This window comes from Rhinoderma darwinii (assembly GCF_050947455.1).
Source record: "Rhinoderma darwinii isolate aRhiDar2 chromosome 5 unlocalized genomic scaffold, aRhiDar2.hap1 SUPER_5_unloc_58, whole genome shotgun sequence".
In the NCBI taxonomy this organism is placed as follows: Eukaryota; Metazoa; Chordata; class Amphibia; order Anura; family Rhinodermatidae; genus Rhinoderma; species Rhinoderma darwinii.
In genome coordinates, this window is record NW_027461818.1 from 308,702 (window position 1) to 326,563 (window position 17,862).

General features: G+C 43.8%; 1 protein-coding gene across 4 annotated transcripts in view; it reads right to left on the bottom strand.

Moving 5' to 3' along the window:
- The window catches only part of NIPAL2 (NIPA like domain containing 2), a 109,378-nt gene that overhangs the window by 63,944 nt on the left and 27,572 nt on the right, over positions 1–17,862 (bottom strand). For all 4 annotated transcript variants that reach the window (XM_075847674.1, XM_075847676.1, XM_075847675.1 and 1 more), the window contains exon 4: positions 14,710–14,769. In XM_075847674.1, coding sequence (XP_075703789.1) covers positions 14,710–14,769 — 60 coding nt within the window. The remainder of the gene's footprint in view (positions 1–14,709; positions 14,770–17,862) is intronic.

Sequence of the window (17,862 nt, forward strand, 5' to 3'; positions counted from 1 at the left end):
CACAGTTATTGTGTAAAAGGTAATGCGCAGCAGATGGTGCAAAGTGAGATTTGCAATTTCCTATGCATATATGCCATTTCAGTGTCTGATATATTGTGCCCAGCATGTGCCACTGGAGACATACACCCCATAAATTGTAATGTGGGTTCTCCCGGGTACGGCAATACCCTACATGTGGCTGTTATTAGCTGCCTGGGCACACGACAGGGCTCAGAAGGGAAGGACCACCATTTAGCCTACTGGAGCTTTTCTGGTGCTAAGTCATGTAGGCAGAACCCCTGAGGTACCAGTACAGTTGAAACCCCCGAGAAGTGACCCCATTTTAAAAACTACACCCCTTAAGACATTCATCTAGTGGTGTAGTGAGCATTTTGACCCCACAGTTATTGTGTAAAAGGTAATGCGCAGCAGATGGTGCAAAGTGAGATTTGCAATTTCCTATGCATATATGCCATTTCAGTGTCTGATATATTGTGCCCAGCATGTGCCACTGGAGACATACACCCCATAAATTGTAATGTGGGTTCTCCCGGGTACGGCAATACCCTACATGTGGCTGTTATTAGCTGCCTGGGCACACGACAGGGCTCAGAAGGGAAGGACCACCATTTAGCCTACTGGAGCTTTTCTGGTGCTAAGTCATGTAGGCAGAACCCCTGAGGTACCAGTACAGTTGAAACCCCCGAGAAGTGACCCCATTTTAAAAACTACACCCCTTAAGACATTCATCTAGTGGTGTAGTGAGCATTTTGACCCCACAGTTATTGTGTAAAAGGTAATGCGCAGCAGATGGTGCAAAGTGAGATTTGCAATTTCCTATGCATATATGCCATTTCAGTGTCTGATATATTGTGCCCAGCATGTGCCACTGGAGACATACACCCCATAAATTGTAATGTGGGTTCTCCCGGGTACGGCAATACCCTACATGTGGCTGTTATTAGCTGCCTGGGCACACGACAGGGCTCAGAAGGGAAGGACCACCATTTAGCCTACTGGAGCTTTTCTGGTGCTAAGTCATGTAGGCAGAACCCCTGAGGTACCAGTACAGTTGAAACCCCCGAGAAGTGACCCCATTTTAAAAACTACACCCCTTAAGACATTCATCTAGTGGTGTAGTGAGCATTTTGACCCCACAGTTATTGTGTAAAAGGTAATGCGCAGCAGATGGTGCAAAGTGAGATTTGCAATTTCCTATGCATATATGCCATTTCAGTGTCTGATATATTGTGCCCAGCATGTGCCACTGGAGACATACACCCCATAAATTGTAATGTGGGTTCTCCCGGGTACGGCAATACCCTACATGTGGCTGTTATTAGCTGCCTGGGCACACGACAGGGCTCAGAAGGGAAGGACCACCATTTAGCCTACTGGAGCTTTTCTGGTGCTAAGTCATGTAGGCAGAACCCCTGAGGTACCAGTACAGTTGAAACCCCCGAGAAGTGACCCCATTTTAAAAACTACACCCCTTAAGACATTCATCTAGAGTGTAGTGAGCATTTTGACCCAACAGTTATTGTGTAAAAGGTAATGCGCAGTAGATGGTGCAAAGTGAGATTTGCAATTTCCTATACATATATGCCATTTCAGTGTCCGATATATTGTGCCCAGCATGTGCCACCGGAGACATACACCCCATAAATTGTAATGTGGGTTCTCCCGGGTACGGCAATACCCTACATGTGGCTGTTATTTGCTGCTTGGGCACATGGCAGGGCTCAAAAGGGAAAGATGAGGGGGATAAGCTGTGCGGAGTGCATCAGGGTAAATTAAAAATCAAGGGATGTATGGTAAATTTTAAAACAATCTTTCATACAGAGCCCTGGTTTTTCGGGACACGTGTCGCATTGGTATGTTGTGTCCTTCCTTATCCCCCTCTTATAGCACACTTTGCACCTCTTTTGACTTTTTCCCTTCTTGCCAGTTTGGGGAACTTCTCCTGGAAAGTGTTGCCCTGGTACGATGCGTGTGGCCTCGCTTCCAGAAGTACTGGGTGCCCCTCCTTCCTGGTCGCCAAAAATTAGGTTCTTTATAACCACCTCTTGAAATTCCAGGAAAGTTCCCCTCTGGCCTGCACATCGACGTAGCACGTACGCATTGTACAATGCCATCTGTATGATGTGCACGGCCAGCTTCTTATACCACACCCTCGATTTCCGCGTAGCGCTGTAGGGCTTCAGGACTTGATCTGACAAGTCCACCCCTCCCATGTACCTATTGTAGTCCAGGATGCAATCTGGTTTGGGGGTCTCTGTACTGGTACCTCGTACAGGTACATGGGTACTGGTGTGGCCATGTATTGTTGTCAATACAAGGACATCTCTCTTGTCCTTGTACTTGACACACAATATGTTGCTACTAGAATGTGCCCTGCTCTCACCCCTTCTGAGTGTTTGCCCAAGCAGTGTTTTAGGGAGGCCTCTAAGATTTTTTCTAGCAGTGCCGCATGCCGCAGTCCTTCTGGAAGCGAGGCACTTGAAGAGCGGGACGCTGGTATAAAAATTATCCAGGTAGAGGTGGTAACCCTGGTCCAGCAGTGGGTGCACCAAATCCCACACAATTTTTGCGTTAATTCCCAGTAAGGGGGGGCATTCTGGGGGCTGAATACTGCTGTCCTTCCCTTCATATATCCTGAATTTATATGTATACCCTGATGCACTCTCGCACAGCTTATACAACTTCACGCCATACCTTGCCCTCTTACTTGGCAGGTATTGGCGGAATTGAAGCCTCCCTTTAAAATGTACCAGGGACTCATCAATGGAAATACACTTCTCGGGGGTGTATGCTTGGGCAAACCGGGCACTGAAATGGTCTAATAGGGGTCTCAGTTTATATAAACGGTCAAAACTGGGGTCATCTCGGGGTGGGCACTGCTCATTATCGGCATAATGTAGGAAGCGAAGTATTGCCTCATAACGCATCCTGGACATGGCCATACGGTACATCGGGGTGTGGTATAGGATGTCCGTGCTCCAGTAGGTCCTAATGGATGGCTTTTTTAGAAGCCCCATGTTCAAGAGCAGTCCCCAGAACTTGCCCAACTCTGCTGCGTTTACAGGAGTCCACCTCTGGGATTGGGCATAAAATGAGTTGGGGTTCTTGGTGATATACTGTTGGGCATATAAATTAGTCTGGGTGACCATTAGCTCTATAAAGTTATCAGTGAAGAAGAACTTGAAAAAGTCCATCTCACTGAACCCTGCCGTGTTAAATTTGATGCCTGGGCTGCCCGTGTACTCAGGGATTTGGGGTTCATAATGGTCTGGTGTGGGTGTCCAAATGGGGTCACTTCGCTCAGGGGTATCACTTGTTGTGGGGTCACTTCTCTCAGGGATTTCTACTATGGTGGTGGTCCTGGGGCGTCTCCTAGGGGGTCCCTCCTCTTCATCGCTGGATGAGGAGGTAGACAAATAAAATACTGTATCGCCATCCGACGAGTCTGTGTCGGAGGCCAGAAATGCATACGCCTCTTCAGCAGTAAATGTCCGTTGGGACATGCTTGTTGTGCGAAGACAAAATTTATATACTGCAAAAAAATAAATCCCTAACTGGGAGCAATAGGATAGCACAACTAGCACAAATGTGTGTTTTGTTTTTAGAGAGCAAGTGGACTTCCCTGACACTAAAGCTAACTAGGGCGAGGGTTCCTAACACTAAACCTAACTAAATTTTATGTGGACTTCCCTAACGCTAAACCTAACTACGGCGACGATTCCCTGACACTAAACCTATCTAGATTATTTCAAGCTTCCCTGACACTAAACCTAACTACGGTGACGGGTGCCTGACACTAAACCTATCTAATTATTCCGAGCTTCCCTGACGCTAAACCTAACTACGGTGATGGATCCCTAACGCTAAGCCTATCTACGGTGACCGATTCCTGACGCTAAATTCCCTGACACTATACCTAACTACGCTTTTTGACGGTTCCCTGACACTAACTAACCCTAATACTAAACTAACCAGTTAAATTTTCAAAATTGGCTAAACTAACTATTTTTTTTTGTTTCTTTTTTTTCTTTTTATATTTTTTTTTTTGTTTTATGTTTTATATAGAAAAAAATGAAAAAAAAATCCCCAGGGACCAAGAAATGTGGTCCTGAAGACTGAAAAGTGGTCAGTGATAGGAGATCACTGACCAAAAAACGTGGGTAGAACTCAAAGAGGAAGGGAACAGGAGTGGGTAGTGAATGGGGTGGTGGGAAGCAAAAAAAACGTTGTTTTAGAAACTTTTTTTCACTTTTTTTCACTTCTTTTCTCTCTGACTCTCTGCTCACAACCGATCTCAACGCCTCGCTAACTCCAACAGGGCGTTCAGGGCGGTTGCAGCAGGATGTGAGGTCAGAGAGAGGAAGTGACGAGAATGATCGCTGCTATTGGCTAGTTACTCACTGACTAGCCAATAGCGGCGATCGGCGAGGCGGGACCATAGTAAATGGTCCCGGCCCATTATGCTGTGATAGCATGCTGTCAGAAACAGCAGCTATCACAGCTCAGGAACGCCGGGCTCGAGCACTGCTGTGCTGAATGAGACCGATCGCTGCTATTGGCTAGTTACTCACTGACTAGCCAATAGCGGCGATCGGCGAGGCGGGACCATAGTAAATGGTCCCGGCCCATTATGCTGTGATAGCATGCTGTCAGAAACAGCAGCTATCACAGCTCAGGAACGCCGGGCTCGAGCACTGCTGTGCTGAATGAGACCGATCGCTGCTATTGGCTAGTTACTCACTGACTAGCCAATAGCGGCGATCGGCGAGGCGGGACCATAGTAAATGGTCCCGTCCCATTATGCCGTGATAGCCTGCTGTCAGAAACAGCAGCTATCACAGCGCATGAACGCGCCGGGCGCGCGCACCGCTGTTCTAACTGCAAGACGTACTATTACGGCATGGAGCGCGAACGATAGAGCTGCCATGACGTAATAGTACGTCAAGGAGCGGGAAGGGGCTAATACTAAACTAACCAGTTAAATTTTCAAAATTGGCTAAACTAACTATTTTTTTTTGTTTCTTTTTTTTCTTTTTATATTTTTTTTTTTGTTTTATGTTTTATATAGAAAAAAATGAAAAAAAAATCCCCAGGGACCAAGAAATGTGGTCCTGAAGACTGAAAAGTGGTCAGTGATAGGAGATCACTGACCAAAAAACGTGGGTAGAACTCAAAGAGGAAGGGAACAGGAGTGGGTAGTGGATGGGGTGGTGGGAAGCAAAAAAAACGTTGTTTTAGAAACTTTTTTTCACTTTTTTTCACTTCTTTTCTCTCTGACTCTCTGCTCACAACCGATCTCAACGCCTCGCTAACTCCAACAGGGCGTTCAGGGCGGTTGCAGCAGGATGTGAGGTCAGAGAGAGGAAGTGACGAGAATGATCGCTGCTATTGGCTAGTTACTCACTGACTAGCCAATAGCGGCGATCGGCGAGGCGGGACCATAGTAAATGGTCCCGGCCCATTATGCTGTGATAGCATGCTGTCAGAAACAGCAGCTATCACAGCTCAGGAACGCCGGGCTCGAGCACTGCTGTGCTGAATGAGACCGATCGCTGCTATTGGCTAGTTACTCACTGACTAGCCAATAGCGGCGATCGGCGAGGCGGGACCATAGTAAATGGTCCCGTCCCATTATGCCGTGATAGCCTGCTGTCAGAAACAGCAGCTATCACAGCGCATGAACGCGCCGGGCGCGCGCACCGCTGTTCTAACTGCAAGACGTACTATTACGGCATGGAGCGCGAACGATAGAGCTGCCATGACGTAATAGTACGTCAAGGAGCGGGAAGGGGTTAATGTCCACCAATATGCTTTAAAAAAGGGGTTGTCCACACACGGACAACCGATGACCTCTCCACAGGATAGGTCATCAGTATATTATCGGTGGGGGACTGACACCCGCACCCCGCACCTATTAGCTGATCCAGGCACTGGATGTTCATGCTTGCAGCAGAGGACTCAGGTCACGGAATAGCAGCTGTGCTGCAGTACTGCAGGTATTCTCCTATTCAAGTGAATAGGAGCAGAGTTGCTGTTCTGCAGCACGGTCGCTATGCGGTAGTCGGAGCCATCTGCTTCCGCCTCCGGAATTCGCATACCCTGCATAACATCTGGTAGCTGATCGGTGCAGGGTCTGGGTATTGGATACCCACCGATCATATACTGATGACCTATCCTGTGAATAGACAAAATGAAGAGGAAAGACAAATGCTACTAGAGTTGCATATCCAGAACAATTTAAGTTACTTTATTACAATATACATGAAAAAGTACAAAACAATGAGCAGAACTCAAAAAGGAAAAAAAACAAAAAAACAATTAAAAAAAGAGAGCACATGACCCTCGCCTAAATAAAATGCCAAAAGGGACACCCACTATTGCCCTATTCGAATTTAAATAGGAGAAATGTCACTTATAAGAAAGGACACCTGGAAAAATCTGCTTTTGAATGACTGAAAATGCAATGTCAAATAAGAATGCAAAGACAACGCAAATAAATAATAAAACCGTATGCAACATAGGAAAAGATGCGATTACCACACCATGCTGGTGGAATTAAACAACGGGTCATGTTGGCAAGAGTGGGGCTGTTCATAGGTCATCAATTGTCCGTGCGTGGACAACCTATTTAAGGTTCAAAATTTTGTGCTAAAAGAACTGATAATAGATTTGCAAAGAGGAGCTCTGTTTTACTGACTACCACCAATAGGGCTGGTTAACTTAATGGAATCTCTATAAGTCAGTATGCAGGGAGCTCCACCTAGTGGCAGCTGCAGGTAGCCGCTATAACAGCTATAATAGTGTAATGGCAAGTAAAGGAAGCAGTTTTAGCTGTCCATAGAAGATGTACATATGTAACCGTACAGGCAAATATTTGCATGCATTGGGGCATATGTTACCATGTGCACCTACCATAAACTGGTGTGCGTGTGAGTCATTTATTGTCGTTTTTTTTTGCATCCTACATTTAGGCAGCACTCCGGTTATGTATGATACTAAAAGTCCCTGCCTCCACATGGGAATACTGTCCCGTACTGAAAACATGATTACAGTACGGGCAGTAATCCCGCGAGGAGACAGGGATTCCTAGCGTCGTAGATAGCTATCATGCTACTAGCCTGGCTCCCTGAACTGTGGTCGGTCAGGGAAATATGGCTGACACATGGTCTGTATATGACGGACCGAACACGGCAGTCTGAATAAAGCCTTATACAAACTTTTTATATATTTTTTAAAATGGGATATTGCATTCCACTACTTAAAAGTATTTCTAAAATCCAATATGACAACATTGTTTTCCACTAAGAGATTTCCATTATTTGTTTATTTTACAGAGCAAAGCGTACACAGTTTATCTTTCTGGGCAGAGTATGTAAACCTCATTGACAAGACAAAAACAAAAGCAATTGCTGGGATTATGCAAATGCCCAATAGAGAAATGTAAATAATATCACAAAAAACAATGCAACCCTCCAAATAATAGTGACAGCATCCAGAAATGTAACTTTATAGTGGAGCCTTTCTCAAACCAATTCTAAATGTATGTCATGAAGTACATAAAATAGGGTTGCACAATGCATTGAAATATCGATACTGTCTCGATGCCGCGCACCCTCAAACGGTTCAATACGTTCAATTCATGTATTTCGATACTAAGCAGTGCGGCCGCACAGCTTAGTATTGTAAGACATGAATATAGTGAGAGCGGGGCTGCGGCTGTGTAATACATGTGTAATACAGCCATTGTCCCGCTCCTGACAAGTATGTGCACACGGTTAGCATGATGTGATGAAGTCGGCGCTGCACTAATGAGCGCCAGCACTGAAGTCAGGGAACATGGCGGATGCACTGCAAAACACCCCCATGTCCTCTGTCTTCAGTGCAGGTGCCACCGCTGGATGTATTAGGCAGCCGCAATGGATGTATTACACATTCGCAGCCCCGCTCTAACGGTGGAGATCAGAGAAACCTCTGATCACCGTCGCTATTCCCTTGAATGCTGCGATGCGATCGTGGGACATACCATATATGGGCAGACAGCTCAGGGTCCATTGAAGGACCCCAGGACTATCTGACCATATTTCCTGTTAAGGCATACTTAGGTATGTCCTAACAATTGCCTGTGTACTATCCATATATAGATATATGCCAGTACATTAAAGTTTAAAAATAATACAGCAATGAAAAAAAATACAAATTTTTTACAATAAACATTAAAATAAAAGTCTTAATAAATAAAATACACATATTCGGTATCATCACGACCGTAATAACCTCCAAAACAAATTTATAGCGTCATTTATGATGTGTACGCTGTAAAAAAATAAAATAACTGCTATCTTTCACTTATTAATCTGAGGCACGAGGTGTTATGAAATTAATACCTCCATGTGCTTAACATTAATAGTAATTAACCCCATCATGTACCTCACATTAACCCAATGTTGTCCATTATGACTGAGAAACGGGATGGGGTTAATTACTATTAATGTGAGGCACATAGAGGTTCAAAATTCATCACAGCACGCGCCTCATCAGAAAACGGAAGAACTTTTTTTTAAATTATTGTTGGCACAGTATAGTTTTGGTATTGAGAACCACAATACTACACAAAGTATTGGTATCGAAGTCCAAATTTTGGTATCGTGACAACCCTAATATACAGTACTATTAGCATGCAAGTTTTATTTGCATATTTAATAATAAAAATAATTATAACATGAAAGACATGCTCTGCTACTTTTCTTAACGGTTTTTCTGTTTGTTAAGGTTATTTTCTTAACGTTGATTATCATCACTATATTAAAGCGGTTTTTCCAGGACTTTAATCCTAATGGCGTATTCTCAGTGGTGGTCTAAACCTCAGGATTGAATGTGATTGAACTGTAGTACTCTTACAGATGAGCCGCTGGGTCTGTGCACACAATGTGCTGATCAACAGTGGTCCTTGGTGGTCAAACCGTCACTGATCAAACATTGATAGCCCATCCTAAGGACAGGCCATTAATATAGAAAATCCCTTTAAAAAACATCCTTAGGTTTCATGCACATGACCGTGCTTTTGCGGCAGCAATTATTCCGCATTTTTACAGATAAATTGCGGACACATTTATTTCTATGGCCCCATGCCCACGACCATGATTTACACGGATCTGTGTGCGGGCCACAAATCCGTACCGCAAAAACACAGGACAAGTAATTTTACGGTCCGGATTTGCGGATTCACTAATACTGGTGAATTGTTGTGGATTCATGATTACTGATGACACACGGATGCACAACAAAGGCTTTTTGCAAATGACTCGTAGTTTTGCGGACTGCAAAGCCGATGCAGTCGTGTGCATGAGGCCTTAATAAGTATAAGTAAAAAGTTAATATAAATTTGAGAAGTGCCTTTCATTGAGATAAATGTGTTTAATTAAGCTATTGTTATATAACATGATATTTTGAACTTAAAGGGGTTGTCCAGGCATGGGGCAGTTTTTCATACTGATGACCTATCCACAAGATAGGTCATCCGTATATGATTGGTGGGGATCCGAGAACCAGACCTTGCACCCATCAGCCTCCTGCACCGGAAGTTATTCAGGATTGGGTTCCCGGAAGCAGATGACTCCTTACACTGTATAGTGGCCATGCTGTGTTACTGCAGCTCTGCTCCTATTCACTTGAATAGCCATCTGCTTCTGGCAGCAACCACTGCATAACTTCCGATGCCGGAGGCAGGTGTGACGTCTGGGTACTGCGGTGACCACCATACTGATGACCTATTCATTAATATGAAAAACCGCCCCATTACCGGACAACACCTTTAAAGGATTCTCCAGTTCATTGGGGCATGTGGACATCATGAGTGAGTGGAGAGAGCAAATTCTAAGAGAGGATCCCGCTCATTCATTCATTTACTTGAACGCAATGTAACACTACATTTCCCCTTAGTGGCTGCTAGAGTGGCCGCACGGAGCTTCCCATGGAGAGATCAGCTCATCACCAGGAGCAGCTTCTTTCTAAAAAGGGGATTGTCCAGTTGGGACAACTGCTTTAAAGCATATATTTAGAATACAATATATGCGACTATGGGGACATTAACCAAGCAGCGGCTGATTAACTACAAATGTCACAATATAATGTTATATTTATTTTAGAATCTCAATTTATATATAAATATCTGCATGTTTTATTCTGTATTAAAGTAGCAGTTACATGTAGCTTCTATATAACCTGTAGGTGTCATTATTGCTACAGTTGTCCACAGTACATTCAGTAAAGATTTAGCCAGACACTAAGAAATGCTCCGTGTAAATATTTATTTCTATTTAATGTCATTCTGATGACAGTTTTAAATTAAAGCCAGCTCTGAGCGAAGACATCTCATGACTACATCACCACATAATCTGCTCTGTAAGGGAATTTCTTGCATATTCCACATGCACTGAACAATAATAAGCATTTACGTGGTTAGTCTCTCACAGTGTCATTTTAAAGATGCCCATTGTGATTTACATCAAGGGCCAGACAATAAGCCCACAGATTATGGTGGGGTATCCCCTCCTCAGTAGCATTGTAATATAGTTTGTGGCTATATGAACCTGGGACTGCACATTAGAGCAGAGTTTCCTAACATTTTCAGGCTCGAGGCACCCCTGAAAGAAAAAAAAAAAAAAATTTCCTCAGGGCACGCTTACCAAAAATGGTTTACAAAAGGAAAAAAAAACAACAAACCTGTCTAAAAACAAGCAGTACACTCTTGGGCAGTGGCATAGCTATAGGGGTCGCAGCGGTCACAGTTGGGACCGGGCCCCTAAGCCTGGGGGGGGGGCATGTTGCCATACAGCGTGCCGTGAAGCCGGAACTTCCTAGTTACGGTCACATGGTAAACGTAGTGTACCATGTGACCGTGACGTCACGTGAGGGGGTGTTCCAGCCGGTATGGAAGAGCCGGTGCAGAGGACTCCAGGTGAGCTGCAGAGTCTGTATTGTAATGTTTTGCAATGTATATTGTTGTATTGTAATGTATTGTATTGTATTGTAATGTATTGTGTTGTCTTGTAATGTATTGTGTTGTCTTGTGCGGTCTGTGTTTGCAGCGGAGAGAGGAGAGTTAAATTACAGCCCCCATCCTCTCTTCACAGCAAACTGCACAATACATTACAAACTGTGGGTTGCGTCCCCCTGGGGGGGGGGGTCGTGTGAAGACCTCCGGTGTGGGGTCGCGAGTCATTCACCGAGGTCCCGGTTCCAATTAATGCTGTAGCAAGGAGCGGACGGCTCCATGCTCCAGCATTCACTACACTGGGGAGCTGATATGGGGGGGGGGGCATTATATCGTATGGGGAGTGGATGTGGGGGGCTTTATACCGTATGGAAAGTGGATATGGGGGCCTTTATACCATATGGGAAGTGGATATGGGGGCATTACAATGTATGGGGAGCGGATATGGGGGTCATTATACTGTATGTGGAGATATGGAGGTCATTATAATGTAGGGGAGCCGATATGGGGGAAATCATACTGTACGGGGAGCGGATATGGGGGGCATTATACTGTATGGGGGCTGATATGTGGGGGTTACTATACTGTATGGGGCAGTTATGGAGGGCATTATATTGTATGAGGCAGTTATGGGGTGCATTATACTGTGTGGGGGCAGCTATGGGAGCATTATACGGGGTGGGGGCATTATACTATGGGGGCTGTTGGGCGAGGCGGCTGGGCATAGGCGCATGCAGGGGTCTGGTGGTGGTGGTGTTGGGGAGGGGTAGGGGGGCCCAAGCCGAATTCTTGCCCCCGGGCCCAAGAGCCTTTAGCTACGCCCCTGCTCTTGGGGTAAGTTCACACAGTATTTTTTGTAAAGGCAGAAAAAAAATCTGCCTCGAAATTTCTTGAAGAACTTTGAATTGGCAGCATTGTTTGACGGTTTTTTTTTCGCGTTTTTGCGGTGTTTATTGCCCGCATTTTATTTTAAGCCGTTGAGGCGCATGCAAAAAAACACAGACAAAAACACTCCACAGGTTTTTTCTGCCTCTTATTGATTTCAATAAGAGGTCAGAGGCGGAAATCGCTCAAGAAAGATCCTTTTGCTTTTTTTTTTTCCAGTGAGTTGACAAAAGCCGCCTAGAACAAAATCGCCTCTGCATCCCAATGAAAACAATGAATGGGCGATTTGGGGCGTTTCATGGTGCCAATTCCAACGTGGTTTCCGCAGCAAAATCAGCGCCAAAAGACGTTGTGTGAACTGAATCTTAGGAGTCCTGGAGACAAGTCCTTTGCAGCGGAGGTGTCACATGGACAGATGTTTGTGGTGGGAGAAAGAAACGTATGGCAGAATTAACGAGCTTGGCGAGCAAGCTTGGTCTGAACAATAAGATGCACTTTATGCTTTGGTACATCTTTACATTATACCCCACCCCTAAACAAAACAGTACCTGCAATGAGGAAATTACTATCAGTCACCCCAGTAAAGTGACCATCAGTCCCCGCTCACAGTAAAATGACCATCAGCCCCCACTCACAGTAAAATTACTGCCTCAGAGCACATAGTGTAAAAAGTTCTCCTCACTGGCTCACCATCTGAGCTTCACCCGGTCCACGGAGAGAAGTTATTTCCTTCCACCGCACTGATCACACTATAACGCCGCCGCAACCACATCATGACATGTGATTGGACTGGCACAAAAGTGTGCTTACTGCGGCGGAAGGAATCACATAATTACGCTGCACAGGACCACAGCGTTAATGGTTCCCGCACTCCTCTTCGTCAGGCTGTACTGGTGGGAAGCGCCGGGGGCGGTTCTTGTAGCAGATGGGCGTACGTGTGTCCTGTGTGCTATAAGCATAGGAAGCAGCTGCAAGAGGGAGGAAGTTTTTATATTTTTTCCTTGTGGGGGCAGAGTGTCGCGGCACCCCGGTTGGGAAATACAGCACAGGCCGGACAGACCCTGGCACAGTGGAGGGTAGGCCAGACATGACAGGGATAGGAGGGAGGATCGTAGGCACAGCGTGAAGGGCAGGGTTAGTAGAGGGGGTGGGTCCAGGAGAAGGGAGGGATCCGGTGGGGGTTATTAGGATGTGCTGCTGATTTCCCGGTCTATTGGACGGGAGCACCACACAGTAAAGACATCCCCGCCCGCGCCCTTTTTTGTTATTGGAGCATTTGGTCGTGGAATTAGATGGACCTGTATGGTGGTTCACTTTGGGTGTTTTTGGTTTTTGTCATGGCAGCTTGCTGGGGAGTGCTTGGAGTTAGATAAATAATTATGGGGGGGTGGGGTGCATCGTTGCTATGGATCCCCCCAGGTTTTAAAGAGGAAAGGACACTGTCTGGCGGTTGGATAGTGTGAATTCCTTAGGGTGTTATACTTTGGGAGAGGTGGCAGTTACCTTACGGCATCAGCCAGGAATATTGGTGCCTCTCAGCCGGGTTTTTACGGCTGGGGGTAAAATGGTGGGGCAGATAGCCGGCAACATAAAAAGTATATTTATAGCTCCAAGGACTTTTCCTAGTCTATGTGTCAATGTTTGTTTGTCAGTGGTGTCTGACGTGTTGGGTTATAATTTATTGTTCGTGTATCATTAGTGTATTATTGTTTTGTTAATAAATAATATGGGTATTATTTATTTATGGTTATGGAGTTAACTAACTTTTTCCATTTATTTCTTAATAAAATGGCTGCTGTGGCCACTTTATCTAAACCCTCAGTGTCGAGTCTTCTTGAGAGAAAAGTGTGGGTTATGACTGGGTAACAGATAGTAGGCAAGTGTAATTTGCTTACACATACATCACTCGACTTACCCCAAGTCATGCATTAGAGAATTGTTAGCAAGACCCAACAGCAATGTGTATGGGGGCAATCCTACTGTCCTCTGATGTGTGCTGTAGGGGAAAGCTAAGATCTACATATTGGATTTGCCCAATTCTAAAAGTATCCAGGGGTGACTGACAGCTGCTTACGTTTTCCGCATGGCAATAACGTATGCTCAGAGACCAGCTTTCTGCTAATAAGCAGTGCAGACAGATGGAGTTTCAGATCTCCGCGTACAGAGCTCCAACTCTAAGGGCCTGTTCACATCAACGTCGGGTTCTGTTTGGGGATTCCATTCATCTATTCCGTCAGAGGAACAGTTGAACGGAAACTATAGCTTCATTATAGCAACCATGTTTTCAATGGTAATGCTTCTGTTTCAGTTGGTTTCCGTTTGTTTCCATTCTTTAAAGTTTCTGGTTTGTTTTTTTAGCGGAAACAATATCTGGAAGCATTACACAGTTCTCATTCAAATCAATGAGGTGTGTGTGCATTGCAGGACAGGACAGCTTCTCCAGAGAACGAGAGATGCTCTTTGTAACCGCTCTCCACTGTGGCCCAGAGATGAGGATCCTGAACGGAAGACCCCCCCTCTATAAACTCAGGGTATATGAAAATGAGTTTTCTAAGCTATAGAACCCCTTTAAATAAAAATCAATTAAACAAAATAAAAAACTAAACAGTCAGAAGCTTAAAAAAGTTATAAGTTCAGTATTAAGCAACTGCCCAAGTAAACACTAAAACTGAATACACACTTGTCCTCCCTAAAACTTTAGAACCAAAATATGTGCCATATATCTATATGTATGATGGCTGCCATGTTGTGTAGCCCCAGAATTCAGGAATAATATGTTTTCAATGAATACACCACACAGAATTCAATTCCATTGAAATATACCAACTTACCTACTACATCAGATGCCCTTAAAGATTCTTTCAGGAACAAAACCGAGATTGCTGCGCTTCCTATAACAAAGAGTTGTCTTAATATTAGTAGACAGATTCAAACTTGTACATTCAAATTAATAATTCAACTCAATAACTCAAAAATAGCCTAAATATTTATGTTATTATTCTGGTTCCTAGAGGGGTTCAGGGTGTATGTTTTTTTTATTATTTAGTCCTCTTCTTGAAGAATAAGAGGGCTTTTTTCAATACCATGTTTTAAAAAAAATGTATGTAAAGATTTCAGCGGCACTCAAGTTGATACAAACCCCCCACCCCCTTACTGTTTGTGCAATGTAAAATTATTAGATAATGGTAACGTGAGTAAATACTTAGGGGGAATCTATTAACTTTTTTTTTTTTAGACCAATAAAGTTCCAAACAGCACAAAAGTAAAATGTTGTGGGAAAATTGCAACTTTCATGCCGTTTCCACTGCTCGCGGCACTTTTCTAAAAAGTGGGTGAAGCTTAGTGGAAGGGACGGGTCTCCCGTGACCCGAAAAATTTACTAGGATTTACTCCAAAAAGTGGGCCGTAGATTTGAGTATCTGCTGCACGGACGGCCAGATATGATCCTAATTTATTAAGAGGTGTGCGTTTCGTAATAAATTAGGCACAGCCTACTTCAGTGATCTGTATATTAAGACTAGCGTAGCATTTATTTAAAGACAAAGTTATTAAACACCCACATCACTCATGTGAAAAAAGGGGCAGCCCCCTTATACTGAAAGGGGTTGTCCGGCACATTTTTAATTGATGGCCCATCCTTAGGATATGTCTTAATATCAGTTCAATGGGGGTCTGACTTCCGGCACCCCGCCGATCAGCTAATTGATGAGGCCTTGACATTCATCGCCGCAGCTTTCTCAGTTTACAGGCGCTGTGCCTGGGATTGCAGTCCCAGAGCTGCAATCCCAGGCACAGCCGCTACCGATGTGTATAGCACTGTGCCTGGTAAACACCGAAGAGGCCGTGGCGATGAATGCCGCAGCCCCTTAGCCAGCTGATCGGTGTGGTGCTGGGAGTCGGACCCTCACTGATCTGATATTAATGACCTTTTCTAAGGAATCCATCAATAAAATATGTCCGGAAAACCCCTTTAATAGCTAGTGGCATAACTAGCAGTCACAACCTACCACTTCCTATAATTTACTATTAGTTTTTCAAATTTTTTTGTTTAATCTTAAAAGGGGTTGTCCAGATTGTTCTTCATTGGCTAAAACTACTTTTAAAGGGTAGGTTTACATTTGTAACCATTTTTCTATCCCTCCAATGCATATAAAATGAAAAAGATTTGCAAATAGTCTTGATTAAAAATATTCTACTATTTTGGGTGTACAGCTCCTATGCAGACCTGTTTGTCTCAATGGTTACAGACTACAAATAAATGCTGCATAGTCTCATCCTGCAGCCATCTTACCTTCCATCTATTCCGTACGGTTTGCTAAACAAATAAATGTTGTCATCAAGAAGTAGGGGACAGATGGAAGGAAGTATGACTGCAGGATCCGACTACACAGAGTTTGATTGTAGTCTGTTACCATGGAGACACAGGTCTACATAAGAGCTGTTAACACAAAACAGTGGGATATTTTTAAGCAATGATTAATTTCAAAGTTACTTATTTAATTTTATCATCCGCAGAACAAACAGTAAAATGCAAGTAAATGTGGTTTTACAAAACATCATTCATATGCTGCAAGTTGGGCATGTTGCGAATTTTCAAATCCACAAAATGTACTTTTCTCCATTGAATTTGTTCTGAATTTAACCCTGGGTACTGCATATGAACATAGCTTTAAGTCCACTGTGTGATAAGACAGGCTAAAATGTAGCTGGAAGAAAAAATAAAAAAAACGTTAACTGACCTTTTCATTAACCAGGGTTTCCGTCCGCTTTTCTGGTGTTTCTGCAGAGCTAATATTGCTATCAAAATTACTGGAACCCTGACAGATCCCATTAAAGTCAATAGGGTCCGCCTGGATTTGCCGGTATCCGTGATAAACCAAAGCCATTACGCCCTAGATGTCACATTATATTATATTACAGTACTTTTGGTTTGCATTTGCATCTTTTTGCTAATGCACTGGTGTCAGGCATGGAGCCTGCTTCTAGTTAATAAAGACCCTCAGGGGAAGAAAAAACAAAGACATTTACTTTGTAAATGATCTGTTATCTCACCACAAGCCTAATCTTCGACAGTAATGTGCATTGAACAGATAAGGCCAGTCACATCTTTGTTATTTGTTTTGACCATTTTATCCATGAAAGCAGCCTTATGGCCAATTTCCACGTAGAATTTTTATTTTTAATTCGAGCAATCTTAACAACAATCTCTCAATGTAACGCACAAAATGATAGAAAAATATATATAATTCATCGTTGCTAAATATTGGTCGTTCAATAATTGTGTATCGATTGTATTTGTAAATTGTCGTCCTCTGACTTGTCCCCCTGTCCTTGTTCTTTTAGCATTATATTTAGTTTATTATATTTTATATTTTATACTTCGATTAGGAGGCAGCCAGGAGAATTTGCTTTACAGCAGAAACCTGGACATAAGTCAAGAAATTACTCATTCATTTATATGGGAGTGCTGTGGGCACGCTGTGTCATGTGTAAAGATCAATGCGCACAGACGGGCAGACGGCATACTGTCCCATCACATATTGTACTATCATCCAGGATTATCTGCCTCCAGCTTTATAATAGAGGTAATCCTGCCATCTGATGATGAGTTGACTGCTAAGGCTTCGTTGACATCTGCGTTGAGGTTCCGTTCATGGGTTCCCTCAGAGCTTTCCATCAGGGGAACCCATAAACGGAATTTAAACTGAAACGGAAACCATAGGTTTGCGTTTGCATCACCATTGATTTAAATGGTGATGGATCCGGTGCAAATCGTTTCCGTTTATCACCGTTGTGTAAGGGCTCCCTCGTTTTGATGGAATCAATACCGTAGTCGACTCCACTATTCATTCCATCAAAACAACAGAACCCTTATACACAGCGGTGACAAGTGGAAACCATTGAAAAAAATGGTGATGCAAACGGAAACCTATCGTTTCCGTTTGGATTCCTTTCATGGGTTCCCCTGACGGAAAGCTCTGACG